We start from the raw sequence: 24,711 nt of genomic DNA on the forward strand, positions 1-24,711 counted from the left end.
CTCCCAAATTTTATGTGGTACTAAGTAGTAGGGGATGAGGGGAAAGGAGGGCATACTACTCTTATCTGTAAGAATATATTAATTGATATTCTTTAGAAAAATGCTTGGTTTGGACTAATACAAGATTCTATTCATAGACTTTATCCTAACCAACTAGTACACTTTAAACTATACCTAAGTAAATACATTCTTCTCAGGTTTGAAATACATCTCCAGCAGCAAACACACACACACACACACACACACACACACACACACACACACACACACACACATCAAAAAAGACCAGATTACAGAACAATTTCTGGACATTAGAAATGGAATGGACTTCTCCACAGCAAATATGCAAGATGTAGTTCTAAACACACACTGCAATCCAGTATTTTTATTTCTAGTATCATATTAAAATGATTGAGAAAAAGGAGGCCTGCTCACTGCAGGAAGCTCTGTGAACAATGGGCTCTATAAATATCCCCCCATCCTGAAGAAGGAAGAAGGGACCCCAACCATATAGTTACCCCTGCCATCTGGCCATCAGGCCAGCCTCCTTTCTGTGATGATTATTTCATGGGACTGATCCTTAACTTATAGAGCCACTACAGAGAGAAGGTTAAAAAGAAATTTATTTATGAAATCATAAGTGCTCTCATTTTTTAAAGGAAGAATCAGGAAATAGAAGTAAAGTGATTGTTTCTTATGAGCATCTGATCTTTAAAAGCTTTCTCTTGAGACTTTTAACTTCCTGAAATTCAAAATCTGATACTATGGTTTTATTCTACCAATGAATACAACTTAATCTGCAATACAAATGATAAGATAGACCTTGCTCCTACTGAAATTGATTGCAAATTTTTGTTGTTGTTTTGTTCTGTTTTTTTGAATGACTTTAACACTGACAGGAAAAAAAAATTGGCTTGTAAAATCCAGTGCACAAAAATAGGGTCCAAAGTTACCGCATTTAATTTTTCCAGGTTTTCCTTTTGATGGTGCTGGGAAGAAGCAGAAAGCATGAAAATGAAATTTTAGAATCTATCGTACAAGGCTCTTGCATTTGCAAATCATCACACAGAGGGCAATTATAGAAGAAGATACTCCAAGAGCCGTCAGCAGGCCTGGAACCGACGGTAAGTTTCTCTCCCAGAAGGTAGTAGTGATTGTCAGGGCTGGAACTTCCTGGGGGAAGGAACATAAGAATAAATCTGTCAGGCTGTCTCAAGATGAGTTTGGGCAAGGCTTGTACATCCAAGAAAGAGAAGTCATTAAAATATTTCACAGTAGATATACAATTAACCCAGAAGTTAACAGGTAAAATTTAAGGGATGGCTAGAGAAATAAGAAGTTGAAGAAATAAAAGAAAGATTGAAACTTACCTTTGACTCTGGTTCTGGTACCCAAATGTCTTTTTTTGCCACCTTCCCCAAGGCATTCAGTACCTGAAAGGAAATACTATTAAGTATTACTGAATTCATTCTTTTATTCAGTATAAGTGCCTACAAAACATAAGTTACTAAGGGCTAGTGTTACAAAGATGAGTCAAGGCAGCCCCTAGCTTCAAAAAAAAGTGACAACCAAATCTGGAGAAAGTAAGGACAAGGCACAATATACACAAAAATTCTGATAAAAGATAAGAATGTGATGAGGCAAAAGAGAAACATAAAATATTCCTGTAAAATCTAAAGATTGAGATTACTTTCAGTCAAGGAGGTTCTGGGGAGTCTTCATAGAAAAAAACAGCATTTGAACTTAAAGAAGAAAATATCAATAGGCAGAGATAAGAAGGCAATATAATCTGATATAGATATAAATATATGAATAAATGCATAGATTAAAACATGCAGACTTAAATCAAAGGGAAGAATTAAATCAATTTCAGTATTATAGATTTATATGTACACACAAGCATACACAAACACAAACATATGAGATGGGGCATACAACAGGAAGCAAACAAAAATCTTTTTTTGGTATTTAATATGTCTAAATAGTTTAAATTTAGAACAAAGCCCTGCTGCTAACATGGCAAAAGTTATCTGACCAAAGCAAAACAGGAAGATGTTAATTTAAAAGGTGAAATCAGTGTCTTACTAAAAAGTTTAAAAGTATAGCTCTTGTATAATTTAAATAAGATTAATGGAACTAGTTACAAAAGCTAATTTATGTAAGATGTTTATTTATATTATGATAAATTCACAACTAAGTTTTATGAAATTTTTGCTTTATGTGAATTTTATGGGCCTGGAGGCCTAATTGGAGCCTGTGGTGATTTACTGGTTGAGTGTCAGCAGTAGGAATGAATGATTTCTTTTCTATACTGCCTACTTGAAACATAGTCTGAAACATGATAAATGTAAATTCTGGTTTAAAAAGATGAGGTTAGGGTATGTAAATTATTTTTAAATTATTTTTATTTATGAGGGAAACAATCTTATGAATTTGTATTTTTATTACTTCAGAATATCTTGTGATTTTTGTTAGTATACATGAATCCATTTTAATATTGTTATAGTTGATATTTTTGTCACTTAATATAATTTGTATTTAAATTTCCACAAATCAGCAAATCACCATATCTCTACTTTACTAGTTATTTATTAGATAAAGCAATATTTAAATGTTATATCAACAAACCATAAGGGCTAGAATAACTCTCCTGGAACTAGGAGACCTAAATCCAAATCCTACACTTTAGCGTATAACTGTGACCAAAGTCAGACTTCTTTATTAAATCATAGTTGATCTGGTTGTAGGCTGAGCACATTCCCAAATGTGATAAAGAAATCACTGATTTTTTGCTTACATTTCACTATTTCAAGAATCACATAGGCTGGGGGTGTGGTGAGCTAACTGTAATTTCAGGTACCATTGAAGATTGAGTCTCCTGAATTTGAGAGTCTGGATCTATAAAGAGTTGACCCAAGCAAGTGTTTCTGCACTAAGTTTGACATTAATGTAGTAAATCCCTGGGAACAGAAAGTCCAGATGTTCTAAGGAAATGTAAATTTTCAGGTTGGAAACATACCAGCTAACAGCTCCCATAGTAATCATTCCTGGAACCAGACCCCTGAGTAGCAACTGAATTTCCAAGCTGGGCAAAATTGGAAGACTCAATATTTAAATATAAATGAATAAGTAATCAAATAAATACATGAATAAACCAACAAATGTACATGTATTTGTACACACACACACATACACATAGATAGATAGATAGATAGATAGATAGATAGATAGATATAATCTAGTTTAATTACTTTGTATATTTTTTTCTATCAATGAGACTATAATCTTGCTCTATTCCATCCTACTATTCCCCCTTCCCTGTCTCTGTCCACAAATCCTTATTAGATTAGTCTTCATAAGGTGACTATGACCAAAAAAAATGTATTGCCCTTGGAGGCAGAGCTAAGATAGTATAGTAAAGTCAGGGATTTTCCTGATCTCTCCCCAAATTCCGCTCCAACCAACTTCAAAATAATGTCCCAAAACAAATTCTAGAGTGGCAGATCGAATGAAGGGACAGGGTGAAACAATTTTCCAGCTTAGGAGAACTTAGAAGTTCAAAAGGAGACAGAACCAAGATGGGGAAGTTCACACAATCCTTCCAAATTCTACTCCAGATAAATTTAAAATAATACCTTCCAAATAGATTTAGGAGTGACAAAAAAAATGGAGTGAAGTGGTTTTTCAGCCCAAAACAACTTAGAATGTTGGCAGAATGTCTGTCTTCCAGTACAGCAAACACCAGCAAGTTGAGCAGCAGGATGTGAGCTCTAGAGAAAACCCTTAGTGAGGCTTCCAGACCCCAACCAACAGTCATGTTACAAGGCCTTGGCACAAGACAGCCGTGAGGCCTGCACGCCTGAACAAGGCAAGCAGTGGGAGCCACATCCAACACAATACAGCAGCAAGCTCTGGGAGTAACTGAATCTGAGGCAGCAACTTCCAGAGCTCCTAAAGGGAATCGGACAATTGATCAGAAGACTATTATAAGAAACCCTCTATGGGCAGTGGGTGCAGGAATCCTATAATCAGTTCCAGGTTGCAGTCCCAGGGAGAGGAAAAGCACTAGCATCCCAGAGGTCCTGGTGCTAGAGAAGCAAGGATCTGTATTTTTATTAGGGATCTAATATATAATAGATAATAATTATGATGTATTATACTGAGCAAAATATGATCTATTATCATGTATTATTATTAGGGATCTAATACTCATAATACATAGCAGTGAATAATCACAGTGATCTTGTGTTTATTAATGCAGTCATCCAAACTTTTGGGCCAAGAACTTACTTGATAAAAATTCCTGGGAAAATTGGAAAGCAGTTTGGAAGAAACTAGCTATAGAACTGATGAGGTATATACCTAATAATGAGGTCTATACCTCATTAAATTAGGATTAATTGAGGTCTAGTGGCAGGATTGGGGTACAGGGAGTCAAATGGAGCTCCCCTGCAACCCCTTTGGATTTGGCGCAAGGATACACAGTTAAATGAGGTCTAGCGGTGGCGAGAGTCCCCTGTAAATGAATTTATAGGCCCAAAAACCTAGATTGATAAAAAAGGTTTATTGCAGGGTTTGGAAACAAGGTTAAAGTCTGGTTAGTAAAAGGCATTACATAGAGGAAGAAATACACCAGAAACAGCGGGACAGAGAGTCTGTGCATGGTTGCTGGCATCTTTCAACTCTCTGCCAAGGGATGATTCCGCCTTGACTCCTTTATTTGCTTTAAGAAGCATAGGTCAGTAGGCAAATAGTAGGCAAATTCTTGGCGGGCTTTTCAGAAAAGGAAGAAACTGTTTTGGGGAAACTTGAGCAGATAGTTGGAGGTTGAGAAAATCCAAGCCAGCTCAGATCTGATGGGGGCTGGGTACAGCCCAAACCAGCTCAAATACGAATCTCTCCCCATGGAACACAAAAGGGTGGTTTTGACCAGATCTTGTAAATCAAAGGTCAGTCACAAAGGAAGTTGGAGATCAGACAAGGAATCTTAAAGGGGCTATCATCCCCATCAGAACAACATCTCACACATGTCCACTTCACACAGACATCCTAAAAACTTTCTATTCTTTCAAACCAATATCTACATTTTAAATCCATTTCATTTCTCCAAATAGGCAACTTTTATTTCCTATTTCACTGAAAGATTAAGGCAACATAAAACTTCCTCTGTCAATTACTTCTATACAATAAAACCTCTCTATGCCATAATCCATTTTCTCCTTCTTTCTGGGTTATGGAGAAGAGAGATTCCTCTTTCTCTCAAAGATAATTTACTCTACCCATGTCCTTTCTCTACTCAAAAACTGCATAAATATAATGGTGAAAAGTAGAAATGGGGACCTGAGTTTGAATCCTGTTTCTTTGATTTACCTATTTCTGTGATTTTGGGTGAGTCACAAACTCTCTGCACCTCAGTTTTCTCATTTGGGAAATAGCCATACAAGATATGCACAACAGGCTGTTTTAAGGAAAGTATCTTATAAATTAACAAATGCTATGTATGATATGTAAACTAACATTAGAATTATTTAAAATCCATTATTCTACTTTGTCCAGAACGTACCTCTCTAGCTGCTCTTTCTCCAGCTTCCACTGCTCCTTCCATGTATCCACTCCAAGAAGTTGCTGTCTCTGTCCCAGCAAAATAAATCCTGTCAACTGGCTGACGGATAACCCTTCAAAGTGAATATGAAAAATCAAAGAGTATCCTGGGTAGATTACAAGAGCCAAGTAATGCATTTACAATGAAGATAGGGGGATATGGTCAATTATTAAAAACAAACGAACAAAAACAAATTTCCTGGTTTTCAGCTAGAAATGAAAGCACTTAATCAGGCAAAGATCAAATTATTAAGCAGCTAGAGACAAAACTCACTCCATGAATAGTCATAAATGTGTTATAGAAATTTTAAAAAATGAATTTATTTCTTTTCAACAAGTATTATTTTAGTGAGATAAATTTCTTCTCTTAATTCTTAGACCAAATCATGGATGTTTTGTGCCAATAAGGAACTCTTTATAACAATCAATAATAAAGGGTTTTCCCTCTTTTTAAGATGACAATCTCTTTAAAATGCCCTATTGTCAAGGTTTGTGGTGAAGAAGGGAAAAGTAATAAAAGATATTGAGGTGAATATAGGAAACATGAAGGGGGAAATAAGAAAGTTAAGGTGACAACTTTGGCAAAGGAAGTGACTACTGGTATTCTATTAAATCAAAGGTCATCTCATGGTAACTATGGGCAGGCAAAATATTTTGCATGTGAAAAGGTTTCTTGGCTAAGAGAATAAATAAGAAGGATGGGCAAAGTAGGAATTCAACTACTTTCTTCTCTTTTCTTGAGGCTCTCTTGCTTTCCTATATTCCTTGACTTCTTATAGTTCTTTTGCTGACTGGCTGTCCTCCCTGAAGTTAATATTTTGTCATCTTGGGTTATTTTGCTGCTGTGATGGTTCTGTTCACAAGTTATTTGATTGTATATCATTTTAATTTTATGAAAAAATTATTTGTTTCATCTTCAGTTGGATACCTATTTCCCAATAAAAAACAAGAAAACTAGTATTTGACTGTACCTTGATTGTTTTATAAAACGAGATAAAAATTGGTAACCAGACATTTAAAGATTTACATATTGCTGGTTCACTAAAATCATAAGGTCTTTGATTGACTTTCTACTTTTGTCTTTATTTTATCTATTCAGAAGTTAACCCTTTGGCTTTTCTAAAAGAAAAGTAGTTTATTTGTACCTTCCATACTGAGTCATGGTCCCTGGAGGGAAGTAGGCTGTGTAGCAGCCTCCAGAGTATTGATCTTCACACCAGTTCTTCTCCTCATAATGAAGTGGCTATAAGATTCATAGGAAATGATACAAAGTGAAAACAAAGCTGAAAACATTTCACTGAAAAGTGAAATGAAGGAAAACAAAGAATCTATTCCCAATAGCAAGAACAACAAAACCCACTACAATATTTTGTATTATCCAATGATAAGGATCTAGATCTACTATATACTAGATGAAAGAAGAATGAATATTTAAGTTTTACACATACTGTAGTCTTAGTAAGATGATATTATAGACTCAGTATTAGAAGATGTGAATTTATATTTAGATAGCAATAAATTTAATTTTATAGCTATTTCTCTCTCTGTGTGTGTGTGTGTGTGTGTGTGTGTGTGTGTGTGTGTGTGTGTGTTAGGAATGACAAGAAGAGTATTTTAAAGGACATATCTTATTCAAAATAGCAATTCTAAAAAAGCATATGTATGTAGAAGAGAGTCAGGAGAATTGGGGTATGGATCAAGAAGCTTTTCCAATATGAAGAAATCAGAGAAAGAAAGTATTTGGGAATGGGGTGGCATTTGGGTCAACAGACTTGATGGTATCATTGTAATATACAATACAGAAAATCTAGGCAGAAGGACTGAACAGCTTAGGAGTTCCAGAAACAAATCAAATACTGACAACAGAGAAATGTGATTATAATAGTGAGAAGTGATTTTAATCATCTGTATATCTCTCTGCCAAAAGAAGAGAAATTAAATGATTGTTTTGGCTTGCCTCAAGGATGATTTCATCTTTTGAAAAGCAGAGAAGCCATAAAAAGGAAATTATTCTTCTGGATCTGCTTCTCACTATTAGAGGAGGAACTAATTTTGCTGAAGGTAATCTTGGAAGGGAGTGATCATCCCATATTTAAAATTTTTTATAGAAAAAAGCAGGGATAATCTTATGTATCTTTTGAGCTGATTATATTAGAGAAATAAGAAAGGAGAAGAGGGGGCATATGTGAAACATGTTGAAAAAGTATAATCAAGAGAACTTGACAAGAGATTAGAGATGGGTGTGACAGAGTTTGAAGAGATAAATATGACATCTACATTGTGAATCTTGGTAACTACAGTAACACTGTTCATTGGGAAGAAGTGATAATCAAATGCATGTAAGAAAATAATGTAGAATTAAGAACTAGGTGAAAAAACAACTTTCTCCTCTTGGAACCACTAAACTACCTATCCTTTGCATCAATAACTAAAAGTGCTGAAGTTTAAAGAATCAATGGGCATGTATCCAATTAAAGCTTTAATGAATTGGACACTTTTAGCACTTGAAAACTTTAATTTTTAAAATTTAATTTAATTGCTAACACAAATCTTCAAACTTAAAACAAACCCCTTTCAATTAATTCTCATAAACTTACTGGGAAATTAACATTTGCATTGTTTTAGCAACTAAATCAAGGAGAACAGTATAACCATTTGAAGATAATTGCTTACTTGCAAAGCTTCTTGTGACCCCAACACTTTTGCATATAGTTCACAGATTTTCCTCTTCCTGAAAGAGACATACAGATAAACTTTAAACTCTAATAACTTAGTTACAGAATCGAAGCAGTAATTCATATATATAAATATATATATATATATTATATATTCAAAAGCATCCAAATCTGCATTTAATGGACAGCTAATTATTAAATTAAAATATTATAATTAAAACTACTGCATGATACTGAAAATTCTCATTTAATTTGATGATACTTAGGCCTTGGGCTTTTTCTTTCTGCATTACTGACTTCAATATTAACCTATAAAACATTATTAACTTTAGACAGTAGAGAAAACCACAAGAAAGTTCAAGTATTGATTCTAAGTCACTTTTCTGGACAAGGAGTTATATGCCCTAAAAGTTATTGAAGTTGTATAGTTTATAATGAGATTATCTTTCATTCTTGTCTGAAATAATAAATATATAAGGTTTAATTAATATTTGATTAGTATTTCTAATGTATAATAAATAACAGACTTAGCCAAACCATTATTTTAACTCACAATCTAGGATTCTGTTTTGAGGTACATACAAAGGAAAGTTTGTCCAGGGTTATAAAGCCAATTGCGACAATGTCACTTCAAGGTATTAAAGCTCATATGTCCATTTTCTCTAGATTCCCTTTAGAATCCATTATGGATCTATCACAAATTTAATTATTCTTAAACTTATTTATATTTTCAATCTAGACTATCTCTAGGTGTGCCAATTTCCATAATTTATATTGTTAAATAATGTAGAATATCTTATTACTTGTCCTAAAAATATCACATTAAGATTTCAAGAATTATCCCTTCCTTTGAGTACCTAATGGTATGTGAAGAAGGCCATGTACACTCTTAAGGGATCTGGAAGAGTGAGTTCTATGAGTTCTATTGGCTTTCTCTGTATGGGGCTATAGGAATGTTAGAGTGATGAATGGTGACAGTATTATCTTCAATGAGTTTCCTCCTATTCTCCAAACTCTGGCTTGGGCATAAAGTACGTAAAATATCCTTGTGAGACAGGAGTAGAATTTAAAATTATGAGATACAAACTTATAAAACAGATTCCAATAGTGTATTACAGAAGGTTTAAGGGGGAAAAGAAAGGAAGGAAGGATATATGAGAAGAGAGGGAGAGAGAGAGAGAAAGAGGGAGGGAGAGGGAAGGAGAGAGACAGAGAGACAGAGAATATCCCTGAGAAATGGCATAAAACATCAGGCAGGGATTTGAAATCACAAGAGCTGTGGAGATTTGTTTCTTAAGGGAATTACTTATTTAACCGTTAATTTCACAAGTCACAATTCAAAAATCATGAAGCTACAGTACCAATTCTGTTCCTTCTGTCTTGTTGAAAAAAAAGTAAGGTCTCAGAATCACCCCTCAAGCACAAATCATAGCATTTTATGAAAATTTTCCTACTATACAACATTCTCAGAGCTCAGAAAAAGTCTGAATCATAGAATATTTCAGCAAGAAGGGACTTTTTCCTTTGAAAATAGTTATGAAAAAAATAAGTCACAGACTTAAATGATCTGCCCAATTCAACAGGACAAAAATTTATTATGGACTTATTACTTGTAGACTAATAAGTCAGGTATTAAGGGAGAGAAATAAATATCTCTACTTTCAGGAAGATTTTATGCTAATAAATATAATATTGAAAATACAATTAAATTAGTATGCAGGTAATAAATATTTTTAACTCATGCCTAGATTTGAGGTCAAGGTAGGAAAAAAAAATGTTTGTTTGCAGGGGAGATTTGATCACAAAAATAATAGAACTGTGCCCAAAGGGCTATTAAACTATTCATACCCTTTGATCTAGCAGTGTCTCTATTGAGGGTATATCTCAAAGAGATCATGAGGATCCATGTAAAAAGCTATAAAAGCAGCCCTTTTTGTAGTGGCAAGAAAATGGAAACTGTAGATGCTCATCAGTTGGGGAATGGCTGAATAAGATATAGTATATGAATGTTATGGAATATTATTGTTCTGTAAGAAACAATCAGTAGGAGGATCTCATAAAGTCCTAGAGAGACTTACATGACTGATGCTAAGTGAAATGAACAGAACTAGGAGAACAATGTACACATTAACAACAAGATTATGTGATGATCAACTCTGATGAACGTAGCTCTTATTGGCAATGAAATTATTTAGGCCAATTCCAATGAACTTGTGATGAAGAAAGACATCTGCATCCAGAGAGAGGATTATGGGGAATGAATGTGGATCACAGCATAGTATTTCTCTTTTGGTGGTTGGTTGCTTGCTTTGTTTTCCTTCTCATTTTTTTCATATTTGATTTGATTTTTCTTGTGCAGTGTGATAAATGTGGAAATACGTCTAGAAGAACTGAATATATTTAACATATATTGGATTATTTGCTGTCTAAGAGAGGGGGTGGGAGGAGAGGAGGGAGAAACAATTTGGAACACAAGGTTTTTCAAAGGTAAATGTTGAAAACTGCATATATTTTGAAAGTAAAAATCTATTAAAAAAGATGAAAAGGCAAAAACTACAAAAAATAAATTAACATGAATTCAGAGTAACACACAAAGTTCTGTGTTAACTGATGTAGAGTTAAATTGACTCAACATGAAAATATGCCCAATGATTATAATAATGTAAAAAAGGAATATGGACAGAAATCCAAAAAAAAGTGAATCACATTAGATACTGATCAGATGTCACTGTGCAACTCAACCTTCTTTAATCAAAACAATTTATTTAAAGTTTTAAGGGTTACATACAAGAATCCTAGATGTCCCATGAACACTTGAAAAGAGTAGGCATATTGTAAAAACAATTAAATGTTTACTACCACCCTTGTATAAAGTAAAACTGTTTATTTTGTTCTAAATGAGAAAGAAAAAAGAACAGATGTTTCCTGAATGTCAAAATCAATTTTCTAGCCCTATGCATAGTGTATTCCCTAATTAGAATGAGCTCTTCTTCATCTTTATCACTGACACTCACTTTGCCACTCACTCTAACTTCCAAATATCCTCCTCTTCAGTAAGATATTCAAAATAGCCTGATGGTTGCAGCCAATCTTCATACAACATGGACCCAAAGCCTTTCTGAGTTCTGCTTGGTCTCCCGTAGACCCTCCAAACACTTACAGGTTAGACATATGAAGTAAAGAGGCGACAGATCATCACCAATATCTTGGAGGATTCAGAACAGCTTCCTGTGGAAGGTGGTGCCTGAGCTGAACACTGGACAAGCAAGGGAGCACTGAAGAAAGAATGTTCTCCAAGTACAGAGGAAAGACAGTGTTTGGATACGGAGACCCATTTAGACAGAACACTAAGTGAGCCAAGTCTACTAAAAATGAAATGTGTATAAATGGAGTAATGTTGATAAAGTCAGAATGGTGGGTTAGGGCCAGACTGGAAAGCAAAGGCATTTATGTCCTGTAAATGTTCTGTCATGTACATGCATATAATATGTATATTATATACTGAGGTAATAGGGAGCTACTGGGGATTTTGAGTCAGGAAGTGACATGGTCAGACATGTGTCTCAGGAAACTGCAGGTAAACCAACTTCTTTTTCTAAAGTTATTTGCATCTTGAAGCTTTAAAGTCTGTTATTTTTACCTTTTAAGGAAAAGCACTGAGAATGTTTTGTCCTAGGACATTCAAGACATTTTTTAAAGTAAAGAACCAGCTTTCTAATTGAAAACATCTGTGGATGTAACTAATTATTAGATATTGTTTGGCTTACATTTACAAAAATCATTTTCAAATAAGCTAATCTTCTAGAAACTATGTAAGTTCAGATAATTATTTATATTAGAGCCATTTTATACCATCAAACTTCTGACTTAAGTAAAATAAACAACTCACTGCCAGAAAGGAAAATCATTACTACAGCTTTTCATTATTTTATAGCTTATCAAAAACAACCTTCTTAAAGCCTATATCTCTTGCAAGTCCTTTCCAAAACCTCTTCTATGACTAAGTTCATTATAATAATTTCAAGTCAAAGTTTAATTAGACACTTTAATTCCTATTAGTTCTCTTCAAAATTATATTTTTATTAATTGAAATTTTCAAAATCAACTTCCTTACTTGGACAAATCTACTCTTTCAAAGTTAATGTATGGTTTTAGACATAAAGTTATAATTTATGTATGATAATCAGTTGTAAATGGACAACTAGGTCCCTGTCCACCTAGTGGTTTGAAAGCAGGGTCTGGAGTCAGGAAGATACCCTAATGAGTTCAAATCTGGCCTCACACACTTCTTAGCTGTGTGAGACTGGGCAAGTCATTTGACTCTGTATGCTTTAGTTTCCTCAGCTGTACAATGAGCTGGGAAATGGCAAATCATTCAAGAAAACCTTAAATTGGTCAACAACTAAAACAATCACTCATAATGTTTGACTAGATACCCATACAGATTTGAATGGCAATGGGTGCACTTGCTTACAAAAATACACATTACAAAGCATATTTCTATAGTGAATTAATGGTTACAAAGTACTTTTCTCACAAGTCTTTGAGGTAAGTAGTATAAGTATTACCATTGCCATTTTAAAGATGAGGAAACTGAAACTAACAGGATTGAGATGTTTTTCCTACAGCAACTGATTATTTGGAATAGATAAGACTGAATCTGTCAATTTTAAGTTCCCCTTTCATTACTCTGCTTCTCAATCTTATAGTCTACATTAGAGGACATTTCTGTACTGAGAAGTTTGCATTAGATGTTTTCTAAGGTATTCTCTTCTAACTTTAAGAGTCAGTTCATGATTTATTCATCATTTTTATCATGGAAACTCTCCAAACTAACCCAGTTAAAATGAAGTTGACATTTTAAGAAATGATTTGCTCAAGGTCACACAACCAGTATTTATCAGAGAAAAGACATGCATCTAGTTCTCCCATATTTTAGTGAGTGTCATAGCACTTCTCATTACTTTAAATCATAGAACAGTTGCTGATTTGTGGAATTAGAGGGAGTCATCTAAAAGGGGGGATTCTCTTTCACAGATCTGAATAACAAAATGCAACCAATGCCTTGTTTTAATAGATTTTTTAAAATTCAACTCTTACCTTAGCTCTTTACTAATGACAGCAAGTTGATGAGCCTTCCTGGCAAGGATAAACCTGTTAAGAAAAAAAATTATTAAATGTTTAATATGTGGATAAAACAAGCAGCTCTATAACATTTATATTTATATATTTTATATTATAATAATTAATATAATATTTTATAAGATGTTTACAATAAAAGGATGTCTGCATATGAAACTGCAAAACTAACATGTACAACTTGGTATTCCTTTTTAAATAAATAATAAAGCTATCTCATAAATTTTTTTCTTCCCTTCCTTTCTTTCTTCCTTTACCCTCTGATCTAAGATGACCTTAGACACCAACTGCTGTGTGTATATATGTGTGCATATATGCATATACACATATATATGTATATATACATATTTACACATAAATGTAAGTATGTATTTTGCATATATAAATATACCTCTATTTATCAGTTCTTTCTCTGAATTCCAAGAATATCTTTTTTATGTCCTTTATAAGGACATAACAGTCAAAATTGGCTTACTTACCTAGTCATTATTTTAAAAAAATATTGCTGTTACTGTATACAATTAGTTCTGCTCATTTCACTTTTAATAATTTCATGGAAGTTTTGGAACACTCAGACAAACCACTATGATTCTAGGTAGAATCACTGATTCAGAGTTGGAAGGGATGCTATGAGCCATAAAGTCTGACCCTTTCATTTTAGAGATGAGGAATTTAGGTCCAGAGTTGTTAGTGACAAATAGAAAACATCACAGCCAGAACTCAACTAAATAAAGAGCTCTTGGAGTCCATGAAGCTTTCATCTTTAATTTCTAAATCCACCTCTATCTTATGTATCTCTGAGGGACCTGGCAAAAACAAACAAACAAAAACTGAACCCTTTGATCCTTGAAGGATTATCTGGCTGATATAGAAGATGTGATCTTGATTATATGATGTCACAAGCAGGCTCCTTCTACATAAATACTTTTGGTGTACAGAAAAATAAGCCTTTGAGAGCCTGAAACAAGGTAAATCTTAGAGGCTCCACACTATTATATGGAGAGCTATCCATTTCCCAGCTTAATTTCAATCAGTATTTCCCTTCCTCCTCAGGCTAGAGTCTCTAATCTGAAGCTGCTGTGTGTTGTGTTGTGTTACATACACTCAGTGCAAAAGGAAGGACAAATATTCCTCACCTCCTCTATTGGGCAACTTTATCCAAGAATACGTATCAGTACAAAATATACACTTTTTTTTCTGGAAACTGCACAATTAACATTAACAAGTAGGAAAAAAATAACAGAATCCTAATTTCCCTTTATTTTTATTAGAAATTATTTTTTACTAGAAATCCCAATACAAGAAAAATCAATACTTTGTGTGAAAAGGTCCTATACTGATTCCTGAATGATCAAAAAGTCCAATATCTCCATGTCTTTACTTCCCCTCTTTCCCTCTCTTCTAAATCCTCTGTAATATAGCTTTTGATCCTGTTACTCGATTAAAGTTATTCCTTGCAGGTGACCAATGACCAATCCCTTTTCTCAGTCTTTATCCTACCTGATTGGCCTCTCTTAAACATCTGACAATGTGGATTATCCTAAATTTGTGAATACTCTCTTCTTGGCAGAGTTTTATGACATCATTATTTATTGTTGCTCCCTCTTGCTTGTCTGATGACTTCTGGATCTTTTGATTAACATCCATGTCATGTTCACTAATTGTGGGTGCTTCCCAAGACTCTATCCTGGGTATATTCTTTCCTTTCTATACTTTCACTTCACAACCTCATTTGCTACCATGTTAAGCTCAATTAGCATCTCTATACAGATCTTCATACTTAGTCTTAGTCTTCCATGTGAGATCCAGTTCACATTACTAGTTGCCTTCTGGATGTGTGGAATAGAATGTCCCATAAATATTTCAAGCTCAGTATGTTCAAAATATAACTCATTATCTTTCCCCCAGCACCTTCCTATTTACAGTCTCTCAGGTCTGCAATCTCAATGTCATACTTAACGGTCCCCTCTTAATCACTCCATATATCCAGATAACTGCCATATCTTGTACTTTCTATTTATAAAATGACTTTTATTTACCCCTTTCTTTATACCCATATAACCATTATCTTATTGCAGGTCTCTCATCACCATTCCTCTATTGTACAGCTTCTTAATTGATCTCCCTGCTTCTTGTCATTGCTACAATTCATCCTCCCCACAGCTAACAACATGATTTTACTAAAGCAATTTTCCTAATGAATTTTCTAAGTGAAGATTTCTAATTCCTAAGTGAATTTCTCACCATGCCATCTCCCCCATTATCTAAACTCTAATGGATTCATATTTCTTCTAAGATCAAATATAAACTCCTTTGGGTTTTTCCCCTTAACTGCCTAAATCCAATCAACAGTCAAATCTTGTTATTTCCACATCTACTCCTTTCTAGTTACACAGTCAGTAGCCTTGTTCAGGATCTCTCTATCTCTCCTGCATTTTTATAATAGTCTCCAAATTGGTCATTTTCTGCTAGTCTCCCCCAATCCATCTTCTCTACACATGGTTGCAAAACTGACATTCTTTAAGTATATGTCTATTTTCCCTGAATAATAAACTACAGAGACTCTCTATTACCACCAGAATCAATGAGAAACTCCTCTGTTTTGAATTTAAGCTCTTTTTAATTTAGCATTAACCTACCTTTTTTGAATGATTCTCTAGTACTTCCCCTTTCTGCACTCTGCAGAATCATCCAACCAAACTAGCCTATCCTCCCCAAATGTGATATTCCATTTTCCGCCTTCATCCCTGAAATGTTCCTAACTCCACCTCTGCCTCTTTATGAATTTCTAGATCCATTAAAGTTCATCTCAAATGCCACCTCCTATAATATATAAGACCTTTTCTGATTTACATCCCACACCCAGTTGATATTGTTCTCCCTCAACAAATTCCTTTGTATAAATCTACTTTGATTTGTCTTTGTTTTTGTGTCCCTAGGTCCTAGCACAATGCCTAGCTTGCAGTATGCACTTAATAAATGTTTGTGGAATTAAAATGAAGTAATTCTAAAGTCCTAAGTTTTCCTTTGCAAATTGAGCTTTGTATTATTAATTGTATTTCATAATAAATAAAACTTCTCAACAAAGTTTTCTAATTCTAAAAATAAAACATTTTAAATTCTCTATTACCCCATTATGGCAGGTACAGATCCATCTGGTTTGCTGTCATCCAAGGTGATTGAAATTGGAGATTCATCATCTTCAATGAGTATGCAGCCACAATAATCTTATTGGAAAGAAAAATAAAATACAATGATGGCAAATGACCAGAAATGGACATGTTCTGAATAATTACACATAATCATAATTTGCTAAAGACATAGTAAAGTCTGATTTTCTTAAACCTGCAACTTAATCTCTTAAGTACAAATCCCAGACTTCATGGAAAAGTTCTGCCCTAAGGAGGAAAAATATTTTTTCTCCTTGTTCAGAAACATTCCTGTCCAATGTATGCCATGAACAATGTCACAGTTCTAGAGCACTAGTATATTCTCCATGTTGGTCTATTGGTAAAAGAATGGGGAAGAAAACTTAATCAAGAAATCTATTTCAAACCTAAATACTAGATTTGAAACAAGATTGTTTTACTTTACTAGTTCTGAAAAGATTGATGACACTCTCAACCTTTTATTTCATAATTCATTTCAATTTATTCAATAAACATTTATTAAGTAACCTCTACATGTATGTAGGACACTGTAGTTATTAATGGGATTCCTTCATGAAATCAAGGGAGCTAGTTTATTTTGATCCTTTATATGAATTAAAAAAAATATTATGTCCAGTGTATACATTGGCTCTTAGCACAATGTAGTATTCAATTTAATTTGAGTTATATTATGAATAAAAGCAACCTACTCTTCTTTTTCCAAAAGGCTTCCTTGTAATACATCACACATTTAATGATGGCCCCCATTGGAAGACGCTGAATTAACTGGTTTCTTTCTGATGGAAGTTCTGGTTGAAAGTGGATCTTGCAAGTCAAGATTGGAGGTATGGCACTGATTACATATCTGCACTAAAACACACATATGACATCAACTTAACCATGACTGCAGCCTTTTGTGAAAAGGTAGAAACAATCATTTACATTTTTTAATTTTCAATTCAATTCAATGAATTAATTTTCAATTAATAGAGAGCAGGAAGTACTAACGTCTAAAATAAGACTACTGGTGAAAATAAAACATAAACAAGAAAGAATAATGACAGGTACTAATGGAAATGATGAAAAAGATACAATGTAGTATCAATTAAACAGTAAAGAAAGTTGCAAAGATGTTTTAGAAAGCTTATTAATTTTATTTTAAAGCTGCATCACCCATTAAATATATTCCTTTTGTTTGAATGAAATTACCTCATATTTGTCATGGGTTGTTGTCTCCACAATGACATTATCACCTGTCTGATCAATAGAGCATACAGGCTTCTCCAATTTCACTCGTTCTCCAAGAAGTTCCATGATCTTTTCACTAACTTGACCTGAGCCACCAATAAACTTCCTTTCCTAAGAGAGGCAAGAGAGATGGGAAAGAAAATAAAAGGAAAAAAGTCAAAACATACATATTAAAAATACTTTGGTTGGTGTAGCTACCTCTATGGAATGTTTCACTCTATGACTAAAGGCTTTTTCAAAGAAATAAATCACCACAAATATGGATACCATGGAAATGAATATATTTACCCATAATTATTCATGAAAACCATCTACTAAGACATAGGCATAAGGGAATTTTTTTGATGTTTTATGTCTTTAGTGACAATTAGTTGTCTAGATGACTCATCTGGTTAGAAACAGTTAACTTTTTCCAACATCTATCTGGATTAATATCATTTGCAGGAAGGCAAGAATTAAGTGGTACATGGACTCATGAAGAACTGAGTCTAAATCTGTTCTCAGAAATATACTAGCTGTGTGTCCCTATTAAGTCATTTAACCATTGCCTGCCTCAGTTTCCTCAACTGTAGAATGGGGATAAACAGCACCTACGTGTCACTTGTTATGAGAATCAAATTAGAATTGTGAAACACTTGGCCCAATGCCTGGCATGCAATAGGCCTTATATATACTTGTCCTTTCCCTCAAGTCTCTTCTGATTTAATTTTATTTGCATGACAAAACAATGAAAAAAACATTAATAGAGAAAGAACTCTTTCAGTACACTATTGCCTTAAGTGAAAAGTATTTACAGAAAATATCGTGATCATCCCCATTTTTTTTAGATGAGGGAACTGAGGCTGAGAAGTTAAATGATTTGCTCTAAGTCACATAGCTACTAAATATCTAAGATAGGACTATACTACTTAACCTCCTGATGAGGGGGTCCAGTGTTCTATATACATAATAACCTGAGATGAAAGTTTTACTAATATGGTAACCTAAAGGGAACTGCATCTGATTTTTTTCATTTCTTAGGCAATATTTTGATGGAATTGACTGAATTAAAAGTTTTCAACCGTTTTGACTCATTTACTCATTTAACATGGCCACAGACCTTATGGTTCTATATATTTTTATCATCACATCTTGCTATCACAAAAAAATAGCTTAAACCTACAAATATAGAAAATCAAATGCCTTTAATAAGAATTAAGGAAACCAATGGGGTTGATTTTGAAAAGGCAATGAAGTTGTAATTATCTAGTATCAAAAAGTATTGTTCAGTCATTACAATTGTGTCCAGTTCTTTATGAACCTATAAGGGATTTTCTTAGCAAAGATATGGAGAGATTTGTCATTTTCTTTTGAGACACTCTTGAGTCAAGTTACTTGCCACATAGCTAGGTCTGAGTCTCAGTTTGAACTCAGAAAGATGATTCTTCCTGATTTCAAGTCCAGCAAACATAAGGTCATTATATTTATTATACTTGGATAGGGAAAGGATTAAGTCAGAATCACATGGAGTATTTGCAACTAGGATGCTGATTCAAAATTGAAAGACCAGCAGTAATCACTATTGTTTTCCTTCTCCAAATTACAATTATGAAGATATTATTAATTTCTCTTGTTTGTTCTGATGTTTAAAATGTTGAATTGTTGGCTTTACTGGTAAGAAAAAGAAATCAGATAATTTTTTTGACCACATAAGTATGAAATAATTTCATGTGGGTTCAACTTGTTTTCCAACCAGTTCTGAATTTCTTGAGGTCCAAGACCACTTGCAAGCTTCCATCCATAAAGTACAGAAATAACTTGAAGGGTACATATTCATACCTTAGTACCCACACTCATCTATTCATTTCATAGAAAAGGCCCTCAGAGTAAGGCACGACCCACACTTTATTCATAAACTATTTTGGGAAATGAATTGAATATTTTTTACTTTAAACAGGTACAACCATTTTGGATGGGCATTAGGTGCATATTTATTGGTTATGCCAAGAGTTGTTGAGGCTAAATATATCTCCATATATATATATGAATTCATGGCAGGGGTTAACTAGGAAATTAAAGACACAATTTGAGTTCACAGTCTTCCTTTAAATTAACTATGGAAGATAACATAACAGGTTATAAAGGAGATTAGGATATTATTTGGTATACTGGACTTCTAAGTAAGGAAAGTCTTGTATAATTGAGGTTGAGACCTAGTTGTTTTGAGCACTGAGAGATTAGATCAGGGTCACAAAGCCAAAATGTTCCAGGCAGGAAGTGAATTCAGGTTTTCCTGGTTCCAAGGCCAAGTTTTTCACAATACTACATCATCATAATAGAGTGAGAGAAAATACATTCCAGAATTAAGCAAAGCTGGATTGATTGAAGTACATCCCTCTAATTTTTAAAAGACATTGATCTCAAAGGGGAAAACATCTTTTAATATTTAAATTTTTCTTTTCAGTAATGAAAATGAAAATAAGAAATGACTTTTGAAAAAGCACTCAATAGAATTTTCAACCAATCATTTACTCATTCACTAAATTATTAAGACAGTCATTAAGATACCAATGTCAATCTGTCACAAAGTTACACTTAAATGTAAGAATGCATACCTGACCCCCATTGCTGACAGAAAATATTCTAGTTGTGCCCCCACACTGCTTCACATACCACAGGAACCAGAGGGCAGAAACTTCATGAGGTTCAGATGTAACGTTGATATTCACAAAAAGAAAAGCAAATTGCCTGGCAGTTCTGCCAAAGGAACAACAAACAAACAAACAAAAAGAAAAAAAAAACAAATCTATGTTCACACATATAATGAGCTATAAGACTTTATATATCATTAATCATCTATTCTTGGATTTTTTTTGGTATATATTTCTATTACCCCCTAAAGTATGTATCTTCTTATTTTTTCCTAATCTCTTTGTTGGATTAAGGAGAGAGGAGAGTCATTGAATGGGAGAACAAAGTCTGACCTACTTTCAGAAAACCATTGGCTTTCTAATATTACAATAACCTAAATATTCAACATGCTTGTTAACAGCCAATAGGATCCTGGCTAACAAAGAGGAAAATGCCTATATGGATACATTTGCAATTGGAATTTTTCCTTAAGCCCTTAAACTGACAAAATATTTATTATATTTATTTTTAGTTTATTATGATCCCTACTTGCTTATATAGCCAAAAATCTGAGTAACCCATAGATGTAAATTGTTTTTAGACAAAGAACAAGTTCATAGGTAGGAATTGCAAAGAAAATCTCTTTAATTTTGTGATATGAACATGATACTGGGGAGTTTTGGAGTTCTTTAGGGTAAAAGGCCTTTAGGATACAAACATGAAACAATGTCAGAAATCAAACAATTGCAAGTATAACTGCAATTCCAAATTGAGTAACTGAAGTACTGTCTAGCTTATTGAACAGCTTAAATAGTGACCTGACCACAAAAAATTTTTGCTGTTGTCCTGATGGCTAGCACTCCTGGAATCTCCTAGTTTATCTCTTCTTCACTTCCTTCCCGGCCCTACTTCATCACTGCTTGGGCAAATTGGCATGGTTTACCCTTGGGAATGTCCTGTTCTTTTTAAATCATGTTTATTTGATGTCTGCACTTTAATTATAGGTTTTGTCTGGGAATAAAGATAAACTGATTTTCATTGCATTCTGACCAAACCTTTCTACCCTTTTGTAGGACCAAGCCTTTCCTACAAAAGGAGGGACCATATACTGGAGGAAGGACAAAAGAGAACTCAGGGATCATTAATCTTAGATAACCCCAAGCTTACACTAAAATACTTTTTCTATGCACACAAAGAGGGCCTTTAAAAGTAAAATCTCATTCAAAGAACAATAACAACTCATATTTCTAGAATGACTTAAAAAATCTTAACCTTTACAACAGCCCAGTGAGGTAGGTTGAAACTATGTCTAAGCCCTAAACAGCAATTATCCTGTATACCTAGCAAAATGAGTTCATTAGAAGTGATCGCTACGAATTCATTAAAGCCATACAATTTTTTCTTGACACTACTGCCTTAGGCCATTTGTTTGTTTTACTGCAGAGAAGTGAAAATCATAAAACTATATTTTCTTTGAAAGTAAGCTACAATTCAGATGTGCCACCAATTTAGTTTCAATTTCCCCAATCAATCTAATTCAGTACTGTAATTTTTGCATGTAATTATGTAATTCCTTCTAGGAAAATCAGATGTTATTTAAGCCAAGAGTTTTTTGTCCAGCATTCTTCAGGCTCAAAGGAGAGTTGCATGGGCAGAATATACTCATGGGTACTTTAAAATTTATTTAACAACAGAGAAAGAATGACAGAAATAATCTCCTTAAGGCTAAAATTCTAATGAGCAATAATAACAAAGATAATACACATTCATAATGTTTTCTAATTTTATCATCAGAGTCTTTGCCTAAAGCATTAAACACCTACTGTAATAAGGGGCACTTTGGATCACTTTGGTGATCTAATTAATTCCTCTTTACTTTTGGTATCTGGTTCTTTCCTCACTCCAGTGAAATCAAAGTGCCAGGGTAAGTTTGATTCAAAACATTTAACATTTCTTTCTTTGGAATGAGGAGCTAAAATAATAAAAAGACTCACAATGTTCTGCACATGGCATTGTCAAATGATTTAAAGAGATTGAGGATAATGTGTATAAGGAAGAATTATACAAGTCATAACTGCATCCCATGTTGAGACTTATAAGAGTTGACATCTCCTATAGCACTGTCACAGCTCAGTGGGAGAGTTAAAAAAGGCAGACCTGGCATCAGGAAGCCCTGAGTTCAAAAACACCCCTTACTAGCTGTGTGACCCTGGGCAAGTCACTTAATCCTGCTTGCCTCATCTGTAAATCAAGCTGGAGAAGGAAATGGCAAACTACTCTAATATCTTTGCCAAGACAACCCCAAATGGGATTATAAAGAGTCAGACATGACTAAAATGAGAACAACCATCATCATACAAGTGCTTGAAGCTTTGTAAAGGACTTGACATAATGGTATTCTCATTTGATTTTCACAGCAACCTCTGAATTGAGTTACTATTATGATGTTCATTTTACAGATGAGAAAAATCAAAGCTGAGAAAAATGAAGTGACAGAGCCTGGAGTTGCATAGCTATAGATTTTTCAGAGTGATTTTGAATCCAAGTTTTCCTGAGCTTCCTGGAAAAGATCCGGCTTGTACTCAAGGATACATTAATAAAGCCCAATAGTGAGAGCCCTCATTTGCTATAACTATATGGAGCATATTTCTGAGCTGCTCGGGGCAGCTTGACGGTTTTTTCATAATCTTGGACAACTCTACCCTATAAAAAGTTCTTCTACATTAATTATATTTCTTCTTTTAGAGCTTCTGATAACTATGTCTCAATATAATGGTTCTTCTTTATAATTCTAAAGATTTACTTCTATACATTTTGAAATATTTTTCTTAGAAGGAACTCATAAACCTCTCCAGATTTCTACACTTTAGAAGAGGATAAGGATCCCTTATCTAAGTGTAAGAACAGTTCCTTTAAGGTTGCTATTAAAAAGGAATACAAGTGTTGTTTTCATTTTCTTCTTCTAAATTACTATGGAAATCACAATAGGCAGTGACTAAAGAGAAGTGGGAAACATAAAAACAATTCCAAAATTAAATTAGGTCTACTTTGTCCAACAGATTTTTTCAATAAGCTCCTTCATGGTCATCTTGTCCCATTCTTCAGCATGAGGTGCCTGCCAGGGAGCCTCAGCGGGAATCTGAAAGAAAAACATTTTTATTACTTAGGGAATATGTCTGTATTCCTCTTTAGAGTGATGCTGAACCTTAAATGGAAAATCTTTCTTAATCACCCAGTTACAAAGAGATTCTACTACATAGTAAGTTGATATGTTAAATGTAGAAAGGTGGGGAGGTGAATTTCAATTATCATATTATCTGTGGTTAACTTATGAAAAAATATATATATTTGCCAGTTTATAGATGAGGATCATGGATCTATCTAGTCCAACCCCCTTTCATTGTATACATAAGGAAATTAAGGTATGGGAAGATTAGCTATAGAGATAGAATTCCTCTGATTCAAAGTGGTAGGATTTGAATACAGGTACTGAGTTCAGAGCTAATACCTTTGCACTATATGCTAGAGCCACAGTTCCTGATAGGAAGTGACTATTCAAAGCTATTTGATATAGTTGAACTATAAAATATATAGTTACTCGATAAATTTCTGATGGAAACTTCATTCCCATCATACCTCTTTCCCCATATGATCTATTGTCCTCCACAGATTGTTGTAATCAAGATATGCTATGGGATTCCACACAGGAGGAAATGTCCCTCGGAAGACTGTAGATTTTCCCTTTAACATAAAAATCATGAAAAAATATTAGGTTATACAATGCTTTGAATTAAGAATTGATAATTATAACAACAAAAACAAGAAAAATTGTTTTCAAGTAAACTGTAAGCAGCAGCAGCCAATAGGTTGGTAAAATCAATGAGGACAACTATTTACATTATCACATGTATCTAGTCTGAAAATTTTCAATAAGAGAAACAAAATTTCACTATTATTGATAACAGATGAGATCAAGATAGCTATTTTTATGATTTTAGAAAGGAGTAGTTTAATATATTCTTATCACCTGACAAAACTAATACTTATCCTGATTTAATAAAAAATTGAAAAGAATTAAAATTTTATCCACATCTAATTCAGATCAGAGTGAAAAGGAGAAGACAGTCTCTAGACTACAAAGGGTCATTAAAAACATTAATATTGTGTTTTTTTAGCCTTGATACTGTAGCCAGTCTAGCAATGGGAAATTATCAATGTTTTAAAATTGTGGAAAAATAAATCAGCAATTATTTATGAAGTAGCTATTATGTATTGAGTATTATAGTGAG

At 33.8% G+C, this 24,711-nt stretch overlaps 1 protein-coding gene across 2 annotated transcripts in view; it reads right to left on the reverse strand.

The window, feature by feature from the left end:
• Positions 1–605: 605 nt before the first annotated feature.
• The window catches only part of LOC141561334 (amine oxidase [flavin-containing] A-like), a 99,904-nt gene continuing 75,798 nt past the window's right edge, over positions 606–24,711 (reverse strand). For both annotated transcript variants that reach the window (XM_074300809.1, XM_074300810.1), the window contains 12 exons: positions 24,059–24,163; positions 23,470–23,561; positions 20,407–20,548; positions 17,774–17,923; positions 17,275–17,434; positions 16,546–16,642; positions 13,377–13,430; positions 8,275–8,332; positions 6,747–6,844; positions 5,564–5,675; positions 1,371–1,433; positions 606–1,173 (listed from right to left, as the gene is read on the reverse strand). In XM_074300809.1, the coding sequence (XP_074156910.1) occupies positions 1,030–1,173; positions 1,371–1,433; positions 5,564–5,675; positions 6,747–6,844; positions 8,275–8,332; positions 13,377–13,430; positions 16,546–16,642; positions 17,275–17,434; positions 17,774–17,923; positions 20,407–20,548; positions 23,470–23,561; positions 24,059–24,163 (1,275 nt within the window). In that variant the 3' untranslated portion in view covers positions 606–1,029. The remainder of the gene's footprint in view (positions 1,174–1,370; positions 1,434–5,563; positions 5,676–6,746; positions 6,845–8,274; positions 8,333–13,376; positions 13,431–16,545; positions 16,643–17,274; positions 17,435–17,773; positions 17,924–20,406; positions 20,549–23,469; positions 23,562–24,058; positions 24,164–24,711) is intronic.

The sequence above is a fragment of the Sminthopsis crassicaudata genome, chromosome 3 (genome assembly GCF_048593235.1).
Source record: "Sminthopsis crassicaudata isolate SCR6 chromosome 3, ASM4859323v1, whole genome shotgun sequence".
NCBI lineage: Eukaryota > Metazoa > Chordata > Mammalia > Dasyuromorphia > Dasyuridae > Sminthopsis > Sminthopsis crassicaudata.